Source organism: Impatiens glandulifera, chromosome 4, assembly GCF_907164915.1.
Source record: "Impatiens glandulifera chromosome 4, dImpGla2.1, whole genome shotgun sequence".
Taxonomy (NCBI): Eukaryota; Viridiplantae; Streptophyta; class Magnoliopsida; order Ericales; family Balsaminaceae; genus Impatiens; species Impatiens glandulifera.
The window spans coordinates 2,780,181-2,797,219 of record NC_061865.1 but is presented as its reverse complement, the minus strand read 5'-3'; the positions used below and the strand labels follow the sequence as shown (position 1 = coordinate 2,797,219).

The following is a 17,039-nucleotide window of genomic DNA, read 5'->3' as shown; positions in this document are numbered from 1 at the left end:
TATAAGGTTACGAGATGAGAGGTTCATTCGGAAAAAATATATGATGAGATATGTGAGAAAACATGTTTTTATCGAATGAATAAAATGTAGAATGAGAGTGTTCTTTTTTTTAAATATATTATTCGTGATTTATTAAGAATTTTAAACATTGAATACATATTATTATTATTATTTATTTTATTATATTTTTATCCGTGTGAATCGCCCGAGAATCTTTCTAATTTTATTAACAACACAAACACCCATCATTATCTCTCTTCTAATTAATCCAAAAATAAAATAACTTTCCAACCAAACAAATCTTTTCTGGAACGGAGAATGGAATTATGTGTCACAATATCGGAAAAATGATAAAGAGTGATGAGAGAAAGAAGAGAGAGAAATTTTGTTATTTTTTCGGCCAATCACAGTCACGTCATTTCCTCCCTCATTCTCTCTATCAAATTCTCTTTCAATCATTTCTCATTTATTTATTTATCTATTTATTTTTGAACTATTTTTAAAATACGTTCTGATTTTAAATAATTCAAAAATTGATCGACACAAATAAGCCATTCAAATTAAATTTTTTAATTTCCTGCAATGTTATGTTTACGAGTTTCATAGAATATATATTTTTGAAATATGTTCGGACTTTCTAAAAGTTATAAATTTGGAGGGTGTAAAACATAAGTGTCTATACCTGTGATTGATACCGAAAATTGTGAAAAAAAATACCGTGAGTTGGAGAGCACTCCTAAACTCTTGCTAAAATTTTCAGATAATTCAGAATCGAGTTTAAAATCTCTGTACAAGATTTCAAAAATAACTTAAAAAAGTTTGAAAATACTTGATTTTTAAGTCTTAAAGACTTGTTTGAATTAAATAAATATACAAATAAATAAAATAAATAAAGCAACATGCATGAATAAGATATAATAAAATAAAGTGTTACTATATAAATAAAGGATAATAATTGGAAATTATAATATTAAATAAAATAAATAATAATAATAATAAATATATATTGATTTGAGATTATGTCTTGTTTGATTCCTTGTAGAAATAAAAAAAAACTCAAGGAATTGCAAGAACATTGGGTTTTATTTGTTAGTAACATGGTGTGGTAGGAAATGTCGATCAATGCAACCTTACAAGGATTAATGCGAATTCGACTGAAAGTAAAGAAATCTTCTAAAAAACACTATGTTCTTGATTTGGTATATATCATTCAAGAACCTTATTAGTGCATTATTATTGATAAATTGTGAGAATTTGTGGATGATTTGATAAATCAAATGGGGGCTAAGTGTTGGTAAGATTTTTGGTTTTGGTTGACTTTTACAGTTGACCAGTTTGGTTCAACCCTTAGCCGTGTTCAAACTTAATTAGAACGACCGGTTTAGTTCAAGGCTAAGGCAATATTTGTAGTTTTATTTAGAAAAATTTAATTATTTTCGATCTAAAAGGTTCTAAATATTTATAAAAAAATAAAAAATAGAAAACGACTTAGAATATATATATTTTTTTATATTTCTACACTAATTGTTTAATATTTTCTAGCTTTTAAAACAAAATTATATATTATTATTTGGCTAAGAAATCAAATATCTCAAATTCAATTTTTTAATTTTTTAATAATAAGAATTAATCTTAACTCACTAATATAGTTCAAATAAAAAGAGTATTTAAATAAGAGATTAAAGATCTCGTGATTAAGAATCCTTTAAAATGAGGATCTGGCCACTCACTATGAAATTCGTTCTGACTTCTTAAATTTATTAATAATTTTTTTCTTCATTTTTGTAAGTACAGAGAAGATAAAGAGATTATTTCAAACCAGAAAGTCCGGCGAGTCATTGCAAGTAAAAGTCCGGCGAGGAGAAAGAAGATCATTGCAAGTAAAACCACTTATGCAATGAGTCGCATCAGCTTCTCCAGTCTTCAATCTATACTAATTCAAAACAAGTTAATATTTTATCAACCAGATCAATAAGAACACAAAAATATGTAACAATTAAGGTTGAATAAGATAGACAATTATTTACGTCCATAGGCGAGAGGATAAAATTTCTAGAACCAATTAAAAACAAAAATAGGCATTGGGGACATTTCTAGAGATGAAATTGTTCTCCAAAGTAGTTTTTGCGTGATCGTGCAAGTGACTACGGGAAAGCAAATGAACAAAAGGGTTAGATTATATTTCCTAAATCCCTTTTAAATTATACACCTTACTTCATTTTAAAATTATTAACTTTATCTATTTTATTAAAAATAAATATTAATTTAAATATCACATAATATTTTACATAAATATTAATAAAAAATATATATATAATTATATAAATTATATAATAAATACTTGATTTCAAAATATTCATCATTAATTTATATATATATATATATATATATATATATATATATATATATATATATATATATATATATATATATATATATATGAAAATAATGAATATTTCGGTGAGTACTTGCAAACAGTTTGTAACGATTGAATTTATATTCTAACAAAAATATTTAAATCGCTCACACCGTGCTACACGTAAATTCTTACAATCCAGAATATATATATATATATTTTGATTATTTTATTAAAATATAAAATAACTTACAAAAATTATAATTATATATGGATGTTATATATATATAATTATGAGAATAAATAAATAAATTTTAAAAAAATATATAAATTATAAAATTATATAAACGAATTTAAAATATTATAAAATATTCATAAATTTTTATATTAAATTTAAAATATAAAGTATTATTAGTCTCGTTGGTTAAAATTATGAATTTATATTCATAAGTGGAAAGTTTTAGACTTGTTATCACATTTTTAATTAGTTTTTTTAAATTTAACTATTTCAAGTTTATGGACGGATTAAACTGTCACCTTCCCAAATCAAATGTAACTGATTCAAGAAGAGCAAGAACAACTGCTCACTCGGTCATAGGGAAAAGAGTAAGTGATAGTCATCCATCGCCTTAAGATCTTTCTTTTGTCTCTACCAGACGATCGGAAAAGAAAGAAATTATTAATATATTCAAAATAATTACGTATTTACAAAATACCCTCTCAATTCATCGTATTTCATCAGATTCCTCTCAATTCATCGTATTTCATCAGATTCAGGATGTGCTATGGTTTCGAAGGATGAATCAAATATGGACAGTTCCATTAATATTTCTTGAACAAAAATCTGACAATCTAGACACAGTTAAACATTATATATATATTATTTTAATAAATTTTGGTAAGTCTATTTTGTAATGTATAAAATATATTTTATTTTTGATTGAAATGTCAAATTGGGCTCTTTAGTGAGGTAAATAGAAACTTGAAATATCTTTTTTTAAATCTTAAAATTTGACATTTCTTATTTTTAAAGTTATACGATGTTTCTTACTTAATTACCGAATTTCTTCGAAGGGAGAGTTTTGACATTTTTTTTTAAAAAAAATCGCCATGTAGACTATCGATTTTCTAAAATTCGGTAATCAAAATTATGACTTCATTAAAATTCAATAGTCAAATTAGGGGAATTAATATTTTATTTAGTTATTATAAATGTTTTGGTTTTTATTTAATATATTTTATTTTAATGTTTGTGTTATATATATTTTAACAAATTTATAATAAATTTGACATATCCTAGTTCTTGATAATGAGAGACTATTCTAGTTTAAAATATAAGTTAAAAAGAAATAGAAGATATCAATAAAAGAGATTTAATGCATGCATGTTTAATGAACACTCAATATATATAAATATTGTGAATGGAATAAAATGACTCAAATATTATTGTAAACATAAATAAAGATAACAAATATGTGTTTATTATTGTTATTATTATTATGCAGCATCTGCAAATCCAATTTTAGATTTTCCATAGTCAAATACGGTGTGATAACGACCCATGAACATGTCCCCCAAAATCCTTTATAGAAAACATAATAACAAATTCATCAATATATTTTTTATTTTTTTTTCATTTGAGCTAGAGAATGGAAAGAGATTGTGTCAAACCATGTAGAATAATAATCAACATTGGAAAAAAAGCCACTGATGCATTGTTCAGCATCACCTTCTCCTTCCTTCCATATATACTAATTCAAATGACAAATTAATATTTTATCAACAAGTTTAATAAAAACACAAAATATGTAAGAATTAAGGTAAAATAAGATAAACATTTTTTACCTCCTTAGATGAGAGAGTAAAATTTCTATCGCCAATTAAAAACGAAATTATAGGCATTGAGGAAACTTGCGAACAATCCACAAAATATGATTCAAATGGTCTTGACAGTGAATTACAGAGCTGATGTAAACATTATCTTTATAATTTATTTGATTCTAAAGTTAATTAAATGATTTTAAGTGAGAATAATAAATATTTACCTTATTAACATAGTTTAAAATATTATTTTCTGTTTGTTTCTTCATTAGCCGACTCTCCATCCATACAACTACCATTTCACAAGTTCTGCACATACCCATAGAGTAAACATCTATTGTTCTTCTATCATCACTTTCCTCGATACTCTTAGTTCCATTAACTGGGCATAATCCAATTAGGGAACAAATTTTGTTAGCCTATTAAAAGTTAAGACAACATTAGAATTTGTGTATTTTAAGGAAAATCAAATTTCAGTAACATAAATAACAACCTCTCCTGGGAGCATTTTCAGAATGGTTTGTCCATACTCTTCAACAATTGACTTACATTCATGACTTACTAATCCTGTTTCGTTGACTCCAAGTTCATGGTTTATCATGGTAATTGCAGTCTACACTTATTAAAATCATTTATTATTTATCGACCATTGTATAACAACAAAATAAAACACTTCTTCAGCTTCACATACCATTGGACCTGACAACAAAGAAGTTCCAGAATCCACAACTGTAGAACAATCAAATCTGCACACACCTTCAAAATGTACTCTATAATCAATAAATGACATGTTCTCTCTTTTTCTTTCTTTTTCATGCTACCAACATGACCTCCCATTACACATTATCTCTTATTTTAAGAAATGACCTCATCTTTTATGTAAGATTGATGAAAGAGCTCACCTATTGATTGACCATTGATTAAAACATTACTCGTAGCAAACTACAAGAGCAAGCACATTATAAGATTTTAAAAGAAACAACCATATAAATTAAAAATATGTATATAAGTTTCACAACCTGCCAATGACCCTTTCCGGTCACAGGGACATAAGTATGGTCCCCCTTGTGATGCTTTGGATCAATCCCACCAAACACAAGTTCACCTCCTTCCTCTTCTTTTTTGTTTCTATCAAGCCGAAATGAGAATACTTGATTCCGAATCAGACCCTGATTCATCATGTTGTACCTGCAAACAAATATGAGTGGTTACTCCTTATCTTAAGAGGAATATCAAAACAAATTTTAATTTAGCATATGATGGTGCATACCATACTGGAACAACACCTAAATCATTTAGCTCCTTAAATCCAAGGCCAAGAACGCCATCAAACTTACTAGACTGAAACGCAGAATCAGGCGGTATTGTTGCTTCAATAAAGCCCTGTAGTTGTAGTAAACTTAAAGTATAGTATTAGTATTAAAGAAATTATGATGATTTGGAAAATCTATGAAAGGCTAATGTTGTATATATTTATAACCTGATTCTTGATTGTTAAACCACCAACTATAACATTGTCTTGGCTAACATTGCCAGATATTGAACCTGAATCATAGTGTATCTCAGCAGATGTTCCTGTGCAAAACAGCAACATAATTATGTTTCAATTCAATATCACCTTCCTGCTTTGTTGCTTACATGAAGTTATTTCTATAAAAGTTGCAACAGACACCAACCGTTCTTTTTATACGTTCTTGAACGACAGGAATTGTATTTGTTCCTTTTAGATGTTTTTGAACGACGGGCAAAGAAACACCAACGCTGCAGCAAAAATATAGGCAAATTCAACACAATTTTCTCCCCTAATAAAATTTGTATGAATGATCACACTTACAGTTACAGATAAGCAGCACCTTGATGAAGGTATCCACATTTTAGAGCTTCCTGTATCAAAATGCACGGTGAAGTTCTGTGGTGGTGTACCGATTGAAATCTCACCGTAGTACTGCATGTTATCGTAATTCTTTAGCCTTACAGTGACGCCATCCTTTTGAGAATCCGGTAGTTGCGGGGTAAGTCGAGGAGCAGCGATCCTGTTGTTTTCATCTAACTTAAACTTTTTCAGTCCAACTCTCACTAATCCATCGTTGGATTCCGAAAACACCAGCTGATGAAGAAGGAGGGATGAAAGAAAAAGAGTGATAACTGATGCTCTAAACTTTGTTCCCATGCTTGATCACCTGCAAAGCAATTTGAAGAACTTCATTCAGAAAATGTATATAATAAGTGATTGATTACTCACCGACAGACAGACAGACGGCGCCGTGTACGTACGTAGCAAAAAGAATGAGAAGTAGAACGATGATTTGGAAATACTTGGATGTTGCCGGCATTTTATAGGGATGAAATTGCATGTATATATGATCGTGTTAGTGACGATGAAGAAAGCATCAGTAGTAAAGCATATGAACCAGGAGGATATATTTCCTAAATCCGTCCATTTTTACCGACCTTTTCAAATTACACACATTATTTTTCATTTTTTATATTATTTACTTTATCTGTTTAATTAAAATAAAATATATTAAAGTGAGATTTTATTATGAAAATAAAAGTAATAGTATTATAAAGCTTATTAAACAATAGAAATCAAATCAAATACATATTTTATTTTCTTAAATTTGTTCTAAATGGGGAGACCAAATTCCCCGTTTGTTTGTTTGTTTCGCGATTTAGCCTTCTAGTTCAAGATCAAAACTGTGTATGACAGGAAGTTAATGACGAAGATAACTCGGTCAAAACTTATCGGGTCCTTTCGATAAATAAAACGTAAAATCCAACTTTCTAAGACCTAAATCATGAAGTAGACACCGTTTTTAACCAGCACTGATGTGCACAAGTTTTTTCCTATTGTAACCAAATTGCGAATCCAAATGAATTCTTATGTTTGTCAGGTAAATATTTTATTGATTTTTTTAAAAATTAAATGGCAACTCTTACAAAATCAAATTACTAGTTAATTAAAAAAAAAAAGTAAATTTACTCCTAAAAGATATTTCTAAAAGGATTTTTTTTTTAAAATTTATTCGACTAGTCCACTTTGTTACAACAAATTCTTACAGACCACCCAAAGGTTCAAAGTGTTAGAAATCTTGTCTTGAAATAACATAAATATATAAAAATACAATGTTACAATGAAATAAGATATATGAAGAACAATATCACCGAATTTGATATTGATTCGAGAAATGTGTTAAACACATTTATCTTAAAACAGTTCATGTGCTGAAGCTTATCGCAGATGACTGTCTCCCAAGGTATAACGATGTCTCCCAAGGTATAACGAATCCAATAGTGATTCTACACTGAAATCACTATGCATCGAACTTAACTGGGTTTCAACTAAAAATCAAGCAAGGAATTCGATTATTATTCACAAAATAAAGAGAGAACTCTTAAAATTCTAGAATGAGAAATAATAAGACGATGTTGTGTGCTGAAATGAATAAAGAATGAGTATATATTGCTGAGAATTAAACTTTCAAATAAAATCATTCAAAAGGTATATTGGTAATAAATATTTCTCATTCATTGCATATACATTTAATTCATAGACTAATTAAAGTTATGTTTATCGTAATATTAAATTTTAATTTTCTAATTATACATTAAATATTAATTAAATTATATTTTGGACTAAATTCACCGTTAATTCACGTTTAAATTTGTGTGAATTTTATTTGATATTATTTATTAACAATCTTATTTTCATTCATTAATAGAATTAGTTTAATTTCAACGATCCCCACATTAATGAAAATTGAAAGATTAACTTTGTGAAAGTTTCAACAGTTAAATTCTACATATGATGGGTAGCTGTAACCCTTTGAACATTCCCTTATAAAAGTATATAACTTTTTTAGCCAATTAGTAGACTCGATGTCCTTGAACTATTCTACCATATGTGTAAACGATTACACACTTTCAAATCGAATTTCCCTGATACATGTCAAGCTATCATGGTTGTGTCCGTTTTGGCCATGGAACACGCGTCTGGTTTTATGGGAGGGTCTAGAATTGAGCCGTGCAATTCTTTCGAAGCGACCCCACTTCTCCCTCACATAGGTGATCTCTTTTCTCACAAAGAATCATTAAAAGCGATACACTTATCCTCGTCAAAATATATATTGTTTCGTTATATGATTAATTCTCAATAATAATTTTCCAAGTCAGTACAATTAGGTTGTCATATTGAACATAATTCTTGGGATCTCCAATCTACATAGGTTGAGTTTTCCTTCATACCAACTTATAGTAGGCTCATGTCTTAAAAGACTTTCAAACTAACTATCTATTCAATAATTTGGTTACTGGATCCATAATGTTACGTTATATTTGAACATAGTCAAATTTGATAACTCCATTAGAGAGTAGTCTTATGTCTAAGACGTTTATGTCTAGACTTGTCATTGACTATAAGCTTGTCCAATTTTAAATTACTTTTATAATAATTAGAAATTTATGTTGGTACATTCTTAGTTAACCTTGGAACATCTTCTAATAAGAGCATAATCATTCATACATGCTTATCATTTAATTTTTTAATTTTTTTTATGAAAATATTGTTTACTTGGCTAACTAGTAGGCAAAATGTCTTTGAACTATTCTGCCTTCTTTATTTTTCGACATAAGTCAAAAATAAAGATTATAACGTTTAATCTATCCATCATAATTTTCTTAAAAGATTTTCATACGTAAATTGCACTTTTAAGTGTAAACATATTTATTTTTAGATGTAAAGTCTTTCATATAATAATATCAATATATCATTTGATAACAACATGATATTTCGTGTAGTGCAATTCACATCCTTAATGGATTTAATCATTTTTATTGTATTTTTCAACAATAAAAATATCGTACAAAAGACACATAATGAAATAATTTCCATTATTTTTATGATATATATAATTGTCACATTCACTTTTAATCAAAGTATGATCAAATTTTCATATCATTACTAAAAATTGTTATAAGTCATACAAAGACTTATAAACTTTCTTTTTCATCTATTTCATAAAATCATTTTGAAGACATTGGTTCTTATAATTTTTTTTTTATGAAAGTAATGTCAAAGAAATGACACTTTTATTGATCTCAAAATCCTCAAATTTTAAATATCGATTTGAGCACCAACTCAGCAAATATAAACAAGACATTTTCTTGTTATTTTTTTTATAAAATTGCGCAACTTTATCTTTTATAGAGAACATATTTCTCTACCAATTTATCTTTTTACATAATATACACATTTTTTTTTTGTTATCATCAATAAAAATATTTATCCCCACATTTGTTTTGGTACCTTTTTTTAAATCACATACATTTATGATTTAAATCAATAATTTTCTAATCAAGAAATTGTCACACAATTCTTTTATAAATTTCTTTTGTTATACTTATCCTATAATGAATAAGATAACTATATTATAAATATTTAATTGAATAAAACATAATTTTTATACAAGAGATTAGAATGTTTATTCATATATAAATTATTCTTCACATAATCTCTACATAAGAAATTATAATATTTAATCAATTAAAATATTTATTTCATCACATTATTTCTATAAAAGAAATTAGAATATTTAATCAAATTAATATTCACAATGTCACATTATTTCTACAAAATAAATCATAATGTTTCAAGCATTTTTGGCTGAAGACGCTTAAACATTTATATTGATTGCACGTTTGTATCTCATAATATCGACACATTTGCCACATTATTTCTCAAATCAAACACAACTTTTCTTGTAATTATTAGATTTCAAAAACATCAAATTAAACAAGTCTTTATGATGAACTATATATATCAAATATATAATCAAATAACATAATCAAGTAACATAATCAAATAATATAATCAAATGATATGTCATATATATTATAATTACTTCGTATATCATTAAATAAATATCTTTCTAAAATACATCAATAATTGACAATTTATCTTTAATCAAATATAAAATAAATAATTATTATAAATAATTAGCATGTATCCCGTGCATTTGCACGAGTAATAATATAAAAAACCGTGAAAAAAATATTACGGTAAAATTTTTATGCGCGGGTCAACCCACAATCCGACCCAAGTATCCATTTGCTCTCACATATATCCAAATTAACCACAGCTCTCGACCCGGCAATCCGGACACTTTAAAAATTAAGCATCATTATATATATATAAATTATTCATGTCATCAATTCGTCAATTTCTTAATTAATGATGACTTTTAACTTTCCATAGTAGTTACTGTATACCAAAAGACACAATAATTTTATGAAAAAAATTAGAATTTTCTATTAAAATAAAATAGATATACAATAATTTTTATTCACGTATGTATATAAATAACAAGTTAATGTAACACAAGTTATCATATTATTAGCTAATATGCATGATATATATATAAACAATCACTTAGCAACACAATATATGACAACAAATGTGCCTCATGTCTTAATCGAAGTAATTACATTATCGTGTTTTGACCGATAATCAACGTGAAGCGACAACACTTAAAACAAATCTAGGTGGATCGTTCTCACCGAGATATTTCTTGCGAAAATATTTCGATTTACATAGTTATCTTTTTGAATGCTAATATAATGAGTTATAACACAAATGACATTCATTCTGTCATTACTAATCACATAATTTCTATAGATGAAATTAAAATGTTTCAAAATATTAATGACAACATCATTTTGACAAATTAAATTTCTACATAAGAAATCATTAGGATTCCCAATTCATTTCATAATTTCTTACATATGAAATTATAATGATGTCAACAATAATGATTAATGTCATTTTGACAAATCATATTTTTATAAGAAATCGTCATCCCATTAATCTCATAATTCACAAGAAATTTGAATGATTTTTACATCAATGACTCTCAAGTCATTTTAAGGAGTCTTATTTCTACCAAAAAAAATCATTAACTATTCATTCATCTCATAATTTCTACACAAGAAATTGGAATGGTTCCAACATTAATGACTAAAGTCATTTTAATGAGTATGATTTCTATAAAGAAAATATTGACTATCTCATTCATCTTATAATTTCTACTCAAGAAATTGAAATGAAGATTAAAAGTTTTAAAAACAATGAATTTCATTTATTTTAATATTATTTTTCTCGTAATAACTCGTTATAACAATTTCAAAGTGGTATACTAACCATATATATTAAAATTATTCAAAGATAAATTAACAATATTATATTTTAATGCCTCACTAGTAAAGGAATTTTAAGTATATATATTTTTTTAACTTTGTGATCTATAACTTTTTTTAATTTGTGAGCTATAATTTTTTTTTCTTGGCCCAACCCATTTTTATTAACAACACAAACACCCATCATTATCTCTATTCTAATTAATCCAAAAATGAAATAGCCTTCCAACAAAACAAACCTAAAATTCTTTCCTTTTTTTTCCTTAAAATTTTACCCTTTGGGCTTGGGCATTCTAAGAGGCTGGACCTGGTCCTTTAGGTTGGACTTGACCTGTAAAAAAAGTAAGTCTATAATAACTCTCTTTTTTTATGATTTTTAATATGTTTATTTATTTATCTATTTATTTTGACTACTTTAAAAATATGTTTGAATTTTAACTAATTCAAAAATTGGTTGACACAACTACACCATTCGAATTAATTTTTTAATCTCGTGTAAGGATACTGTGTTTATGAATTTCAAAACAATTATATTTTTTTGAAAAATGTTTGAAATTTTTAAAAGTTATAAATTTGAAGGATGTAAAAAATGAGTGTCTACACTTGTGATTGATGCCAAAAATTGTGAAGAAAAGTACCATGAGTTGAATAGCACTCCTAAACTCTTGTTGAAATTTTCAGATTATCTATAACCGAGTTTAAAATCTCAGTACAAGATTTCAAAAATAACTTAAAAATAACTTAAAAGCTTGAAAATACTTGCAGCCTTAAAGATTTGTTTGAATTAAATAAATATACAAATAAATAAAATAAAACAACATGACTAAGATATAATAAAATTAAGTGTTGAAATAAATAAAAATAATAGGGAAGTAATGATAATAATAATATTATTAAATATATATTGTTTTGAGATTTAATGTTGTGGTTGATTCTTTGCCGAAATAAAAAAAAAATGGAGGAAAAAAGAACAAAAAAATTGCAAGAATATTGGTAATAAGGTGTGGTAGGAACTATGAAGAAGCACTACATCAATTCTTGATTCGGTTACTGATATATACCTAGGATGATATAGAAGTTAATTGTTAGATCCTTAAACGCTTGAATAAATCTAACTAGAGTTCGCCTAAATTTGAATTTCGGATGAAAATTTCATATCGTCTCTTTCCAGTGTAAGCTTGAAAAAGATATATAAGAAACTCCTATGATCAATTTATAAAATGTTTGTAAAGAAAAATTGATAATGTATTGAAATTATGATGACTGTCAGAGTTTAGTGTTAATTTTTCTTTAACAATTTGTTGGTCCATACATTAATATGAGACTTGCAGCATATTTGTATGACAATTTTAAGTTAATTAGAACATTAATTTGATTGTTGTAATCTTGATTTAACCATCCGAGAAATTATGATAATCTTTCTCGTCTGTGAGGCGAAGGTCCAATGTGTTAATTAGTGTAGACAAGTCGCAAATCACTTACTTACTTCATTTATTATTCTAGAAATTTGTATAATCCAACCTAACCAGGAATTCACATTCGATTGAAAGTAAAAAATCTTCTAAAAAACACCATCTAATTTCTATGATAAGTTCTTGATTTGATATATTCAAAACTTGTTAGTGTAATAAGAAGTGGATACCAACCCTAAGTTCCTAGGTTCGAGTCTGTCAGGCGGCAAGTTCTGCGTCTAGTTAAATGGTTAAGTGTGTTTGTGGGCTACATACTTAATCCGTTGTCCTATTTTTTATTTTTCCCCCAAAAAAGAACTTGTTAGTGCATTATTATTGATAAATTGGTGGGGGCTAAGGTTAAGACTTACTTTGGTAAGTTGACTTTTACATTTAACCATGATTCAACTCTTAACCGCCTTCACACTTAGAACAATCGATTTAGGGTGTTAATATTTGGTCTGAACCGAATAACCGACCGAATTCAAATTTACTGAATTCGAATTTTATTTTTGATTTTCAAATTTTGTTTTGAATTAGACTAATTTGAATTCAAGATTTAACAATAAAATTAAATCGAATTCCGTTCGAATTAGTTTGAATTAGAATAATTTGCTTTCAATATTTAACAATAAAATAAAAAAATCAAATCAAATTCGGTTCGAATTCGTATTATTCGAAATTCGAACCGAATATCAAATTCTAAGAAACCAAACCGATGAACTCGAATAACTCGAAAACTGAACAGATAAACACCCTTAATTTAGTTCATGTGTAAGGCACTGATTATAGTTGTATTTTGACAAATTTAATTTTTTTAAGTCGTTTTCGATCTAAGAAGGTTCTAAACATTTAAAAAAATAGAAAATGACTTAAAATAAAATTTTACATTTCTGACACTAATCGTTTATCAAATTTTCGGTTCATAATTACCATATACAAATGAAATTTAGATGAAAAGGGCATATCTCTTTTAAATCTTAGACCGGGACATACATAAAATCTTTTACAGAGAAACGAGATTAGGTTCGGGATTTACATTAATAATTTTTTGTAATATGTTATAATAAAATCTAAAATGCCAATTTGTTTCGGAGTAGAGACTGTCCATTTTGATGGGAATGTGGGACACATCACCGAAGCCCTTTTCCACGCGTAATCAAACGTTGAGCCGGAAAATTTTCTAAAAATTTTCTTTCTTAAGTTCTCGATAAGTAACTAGACGACGACTCTTAAAAATAATTAAAGCATGTCTAACTATTGCTAAGTTATATTTGGATTCAGTATCTCAATTTAAGATGAGACAACTCTTGATATAATCATTTTCTAGTTTTTTTTACTAGATTTGAGAGAAAAGTAAACCACGAGACTTAGGAAAATAATCGACTAAAACATTTTTCTAAAAGTACTCGAGGCAAGCCTACATTTAAAATATCTCGTCTCTTACCGCTGGTGCAGTCGAGCAGAAAGAAGTAAGGAATGTGACTCAATCCAATTGCGAGCTACCAACCGCCTTAAAGACAAGGTTTAAATTGTTTTAAGTATCGAAAAACGAGACAGTGATAAAAAATAGAGCATACAAGACAATATATATTGTAAATGGAAACAAATTTGACCTCGTGTGAACATAAATGAATTTAACAAATATGTGTCCATTATCATTATTATTATTAATATTATGCCGCATCGCAAATTCAACTATCAATCTTCTAAAGTTAAATACTGTGTGGTAACGACCCATAAATATATCTCCTAAAACCCTTCATAAAAACATTAATCATAATTAAGATCAGTGAATTAAAATGTATCTGTCAAAAACTAGTTTGATATATTATTAAAAAACTTAAGAAGTATATTATTAAGAAGCATGTTTTTGCAAGTATAGAAATTTGAAAGATATTATTTCAAACCAGAGAGGTCCACGGGGAGAAAAAGATCACGGGAAATAAAGCCACTTTTGCAATGGGCCGCGTCACCTTCTCCGGTCTTCAATATATACTAATTCAAGACAAATTAAATATTTTATCAACCAAATCAATAAAAACACAAAAATATGTAACAATTAACGTAGAATAAGATAGACAATTATTTACCTCCTTAGGCGAGAGGGTAAAATTTCTAGAACCAATTAAAAATGAAACTGTAGGCATCGAGGAAATTTGCCAACAATCCACATCTAAATGAATATTTGGAATTGGCAGCGAATCACAGAGCTATGTAAACATTTTATTTTATCATTTATTTGATTCAAATATTAATATTAATTATTTTAAACGAGAATAATAAATAAGTACCTTATTAACATATTTTAAAATAACAGTTTTTTTTCTATTCCTCTTAAGCTGACTCTCCATATCCACACAACTATCATTTCACAAGTATTGCACATAAGTAAAACATCTGAAGTTCTTCTATTATTACTTCTATTAAATGAGCATAATCCAATTAGAGAACAAATTTTCTGAGATGGTGGCACCTGTTAAAAGTTAAGATAACATTAGAATTTGTGTATTTTAAGGTAAATCAGATTTAAAAAAAAAAACAAAAAAAAAATCTTTACTAGGAGCTTGTTCAGAATTGATTGTCCATGCACTCCAACTATTGTCTTGCATTTACGGTTAACAACTCCTCTAACTCCAATTTCATTGTTTATCATGGTAATCACAGCCTACACTTATGAAAATCATTCATTATTTCTCGATCATCATTGTATGAATCACAAAAAAATAAAACCCTTTTTCAGTTTCACATACCGTTGGACCTGACAAAAAAAAGTTCCAGAATCCACCCTGGCAGAACAACCAGAAAAACCTGAAAAATGTACTCTATAATCAATGAATGACATGTTCTCTCATTTTCTTTTATTCATTACACCAACATGACCTCCCATTAAACAATATCTCTTAGTTTAAGAAATGACCTCTTCTTTTATGAATAACCGATGAAAGAACTTACCTATTGGTTGACCCCTGACGAAGACTTCACTCATATCAAACTACAAGAGGAATATAGTTATAAAAAAAACAACCATAAAAATTAAAAATATGTTTATAAATTTTCTCAACCTGCCAAAAACCCTTATGGGTCACAGGGAAATAAGTATGATTCCCCTTGTAATGCCTTGGATCAATCACCCCAAACACAAGTTCACCTCCTTCCTCTTCTTTTGTGTTTCTATTTAGCCAAAATGAGAACACTGGATTCTGAATCAGACCCTGGTTCATCATGTTGTGCCTACAAGTATGAGTGAATACTCCTTATCTTAATGAGGAATATCACAACAAATTTGAATTTGACATAAGATAGTACATACCATACTGGAACAACACCTCCAGCTGAGATCTCCTGAAATCCAAGGCCAAGAACACCATCAAACTTGGTAAACTTAAACACAAAACCGGACAGTCTTCTTGCTTCAATGAAGTCCTGTAGTTGTAGTAAACTTAAATAATAGTATTAGTATTAAAGAAATAATGATTTGGAAAGTCTATGAAAGGATATGTTGTATATATATATATATATATATAATAACCTGATTCTTAATTGTCAAACCACCAACTAAAACATCGTCTTGGCAAAAGTTGCCAGCAATTGAACCTGAACCATGGAATATCTCAGCAGATGTTCCTGTGCAAAACATCAACATTATGTTTCAAGTCAATGTCACCTTCATGATTACATGAAGTTATTTCTATAAAAGTTGCAACAGACACCTAACCGTTGACTTTATATGTTCTTGATTGACTGGCATTGTATTTGGAATGAAAATGAGACGCAGGCTGCAGCAGAAATAGAGGCGATACATTGTATGAAAAATTGTATGAATGATATATACATTGTATAAATATGATCTAACTTACATATAAGTAGCATTTTGAGGAAGGTATCCACAGATTAGAGCTTCCTGTATCAAACATTACAGTGAAGTTCTGTGGCGGTGTACCGATTGAAATCTCACCATAGTACTGCATGTTCATGTAATTCTTTAGCCCTACAATGCCGCGAGCAATTTTAGAATCCAGTATTTGCCTGGTAAGTCGAGCAGCGTTCCGATTGTTTTCATCTAACTTAAACTTTTTGAGTCTAATTCTAACGAATCCATCGTTGGATTCAGAAAACACCAGCTGAAGAAGGATGAATGAAAGAAAAAGGAGAATAACTGCTGCTCTAAACTTTGTTCCCATGCTTGACCAACTGCAAAAGCGATTTGAAGAACTTGA

General features: G+C 27.8%; 1 protein-coding gene and 1 pseudogene across 1 annotated transcript; both read right to left on the bottom strand.

Annotated features, from left to right (window-relative positions):
* Positions 1-3,853: 3,853 nt before the first annotated feature.
* Positions 3,854-6,347, bottom strand: LOC124936933 (aspartic proteinase A1-like). Its single transcript, XM_047477463.1, has 12 exons — positions 6,018-6,347; positions 5,854-5,938; positions 5,658-5,752; positions 5,448-5,560; positions 5,197-5,365; positions 5,080-5,119; positions 4,869-4,933; positions 4,671-4,790; positions 4,402-4,596; positions 4,202-4,321; positions 4,028-4,107; positions 3,854-3,938 (listed from the first exon to the last, which is right to left on the bottom strand). Exons 1-12 carry the CDS (start codon positions 6,345-6,347, stop codon positions 3,854-3,856), a joined length of 1,497 nt encoding a protein of 498 aa, XP_047333419.1.
* Positions 6,348-14,262: 7,915 nt separating this feature from the next.
* LOC124933827 lies at positions 14,263-17,005 on the bottom strand (annotated as a pseudogene).
* Positions 17,006-17,039: the final 34 nt, after the last annotated feature.

Bases quoted from the DNA above. Each gene is read 5' to 3' on its own strand.
- LOC124936933 (XM_047477463.1), bottom strand. From the start codon at position 6,347: ATGGGAACAAAGTTTAGAGCATCAGTTATCACTCTTTTTCTTTCATCC. The intron at 5,120-5,196 runs GTTGTGAAACTT...TTGCTCTTGTAG, and splicing joins CCGGAAAGGGTCATTGGCAG to TTTGCTACGAGTAATGTTTT. The intron at 3,939-4,027 runs GTTTGACACAAT...TTTTCTATAAAG, and splicing joins GTTGATTATTATTCTACATG to GATTTTGGGGGACATGTTCA.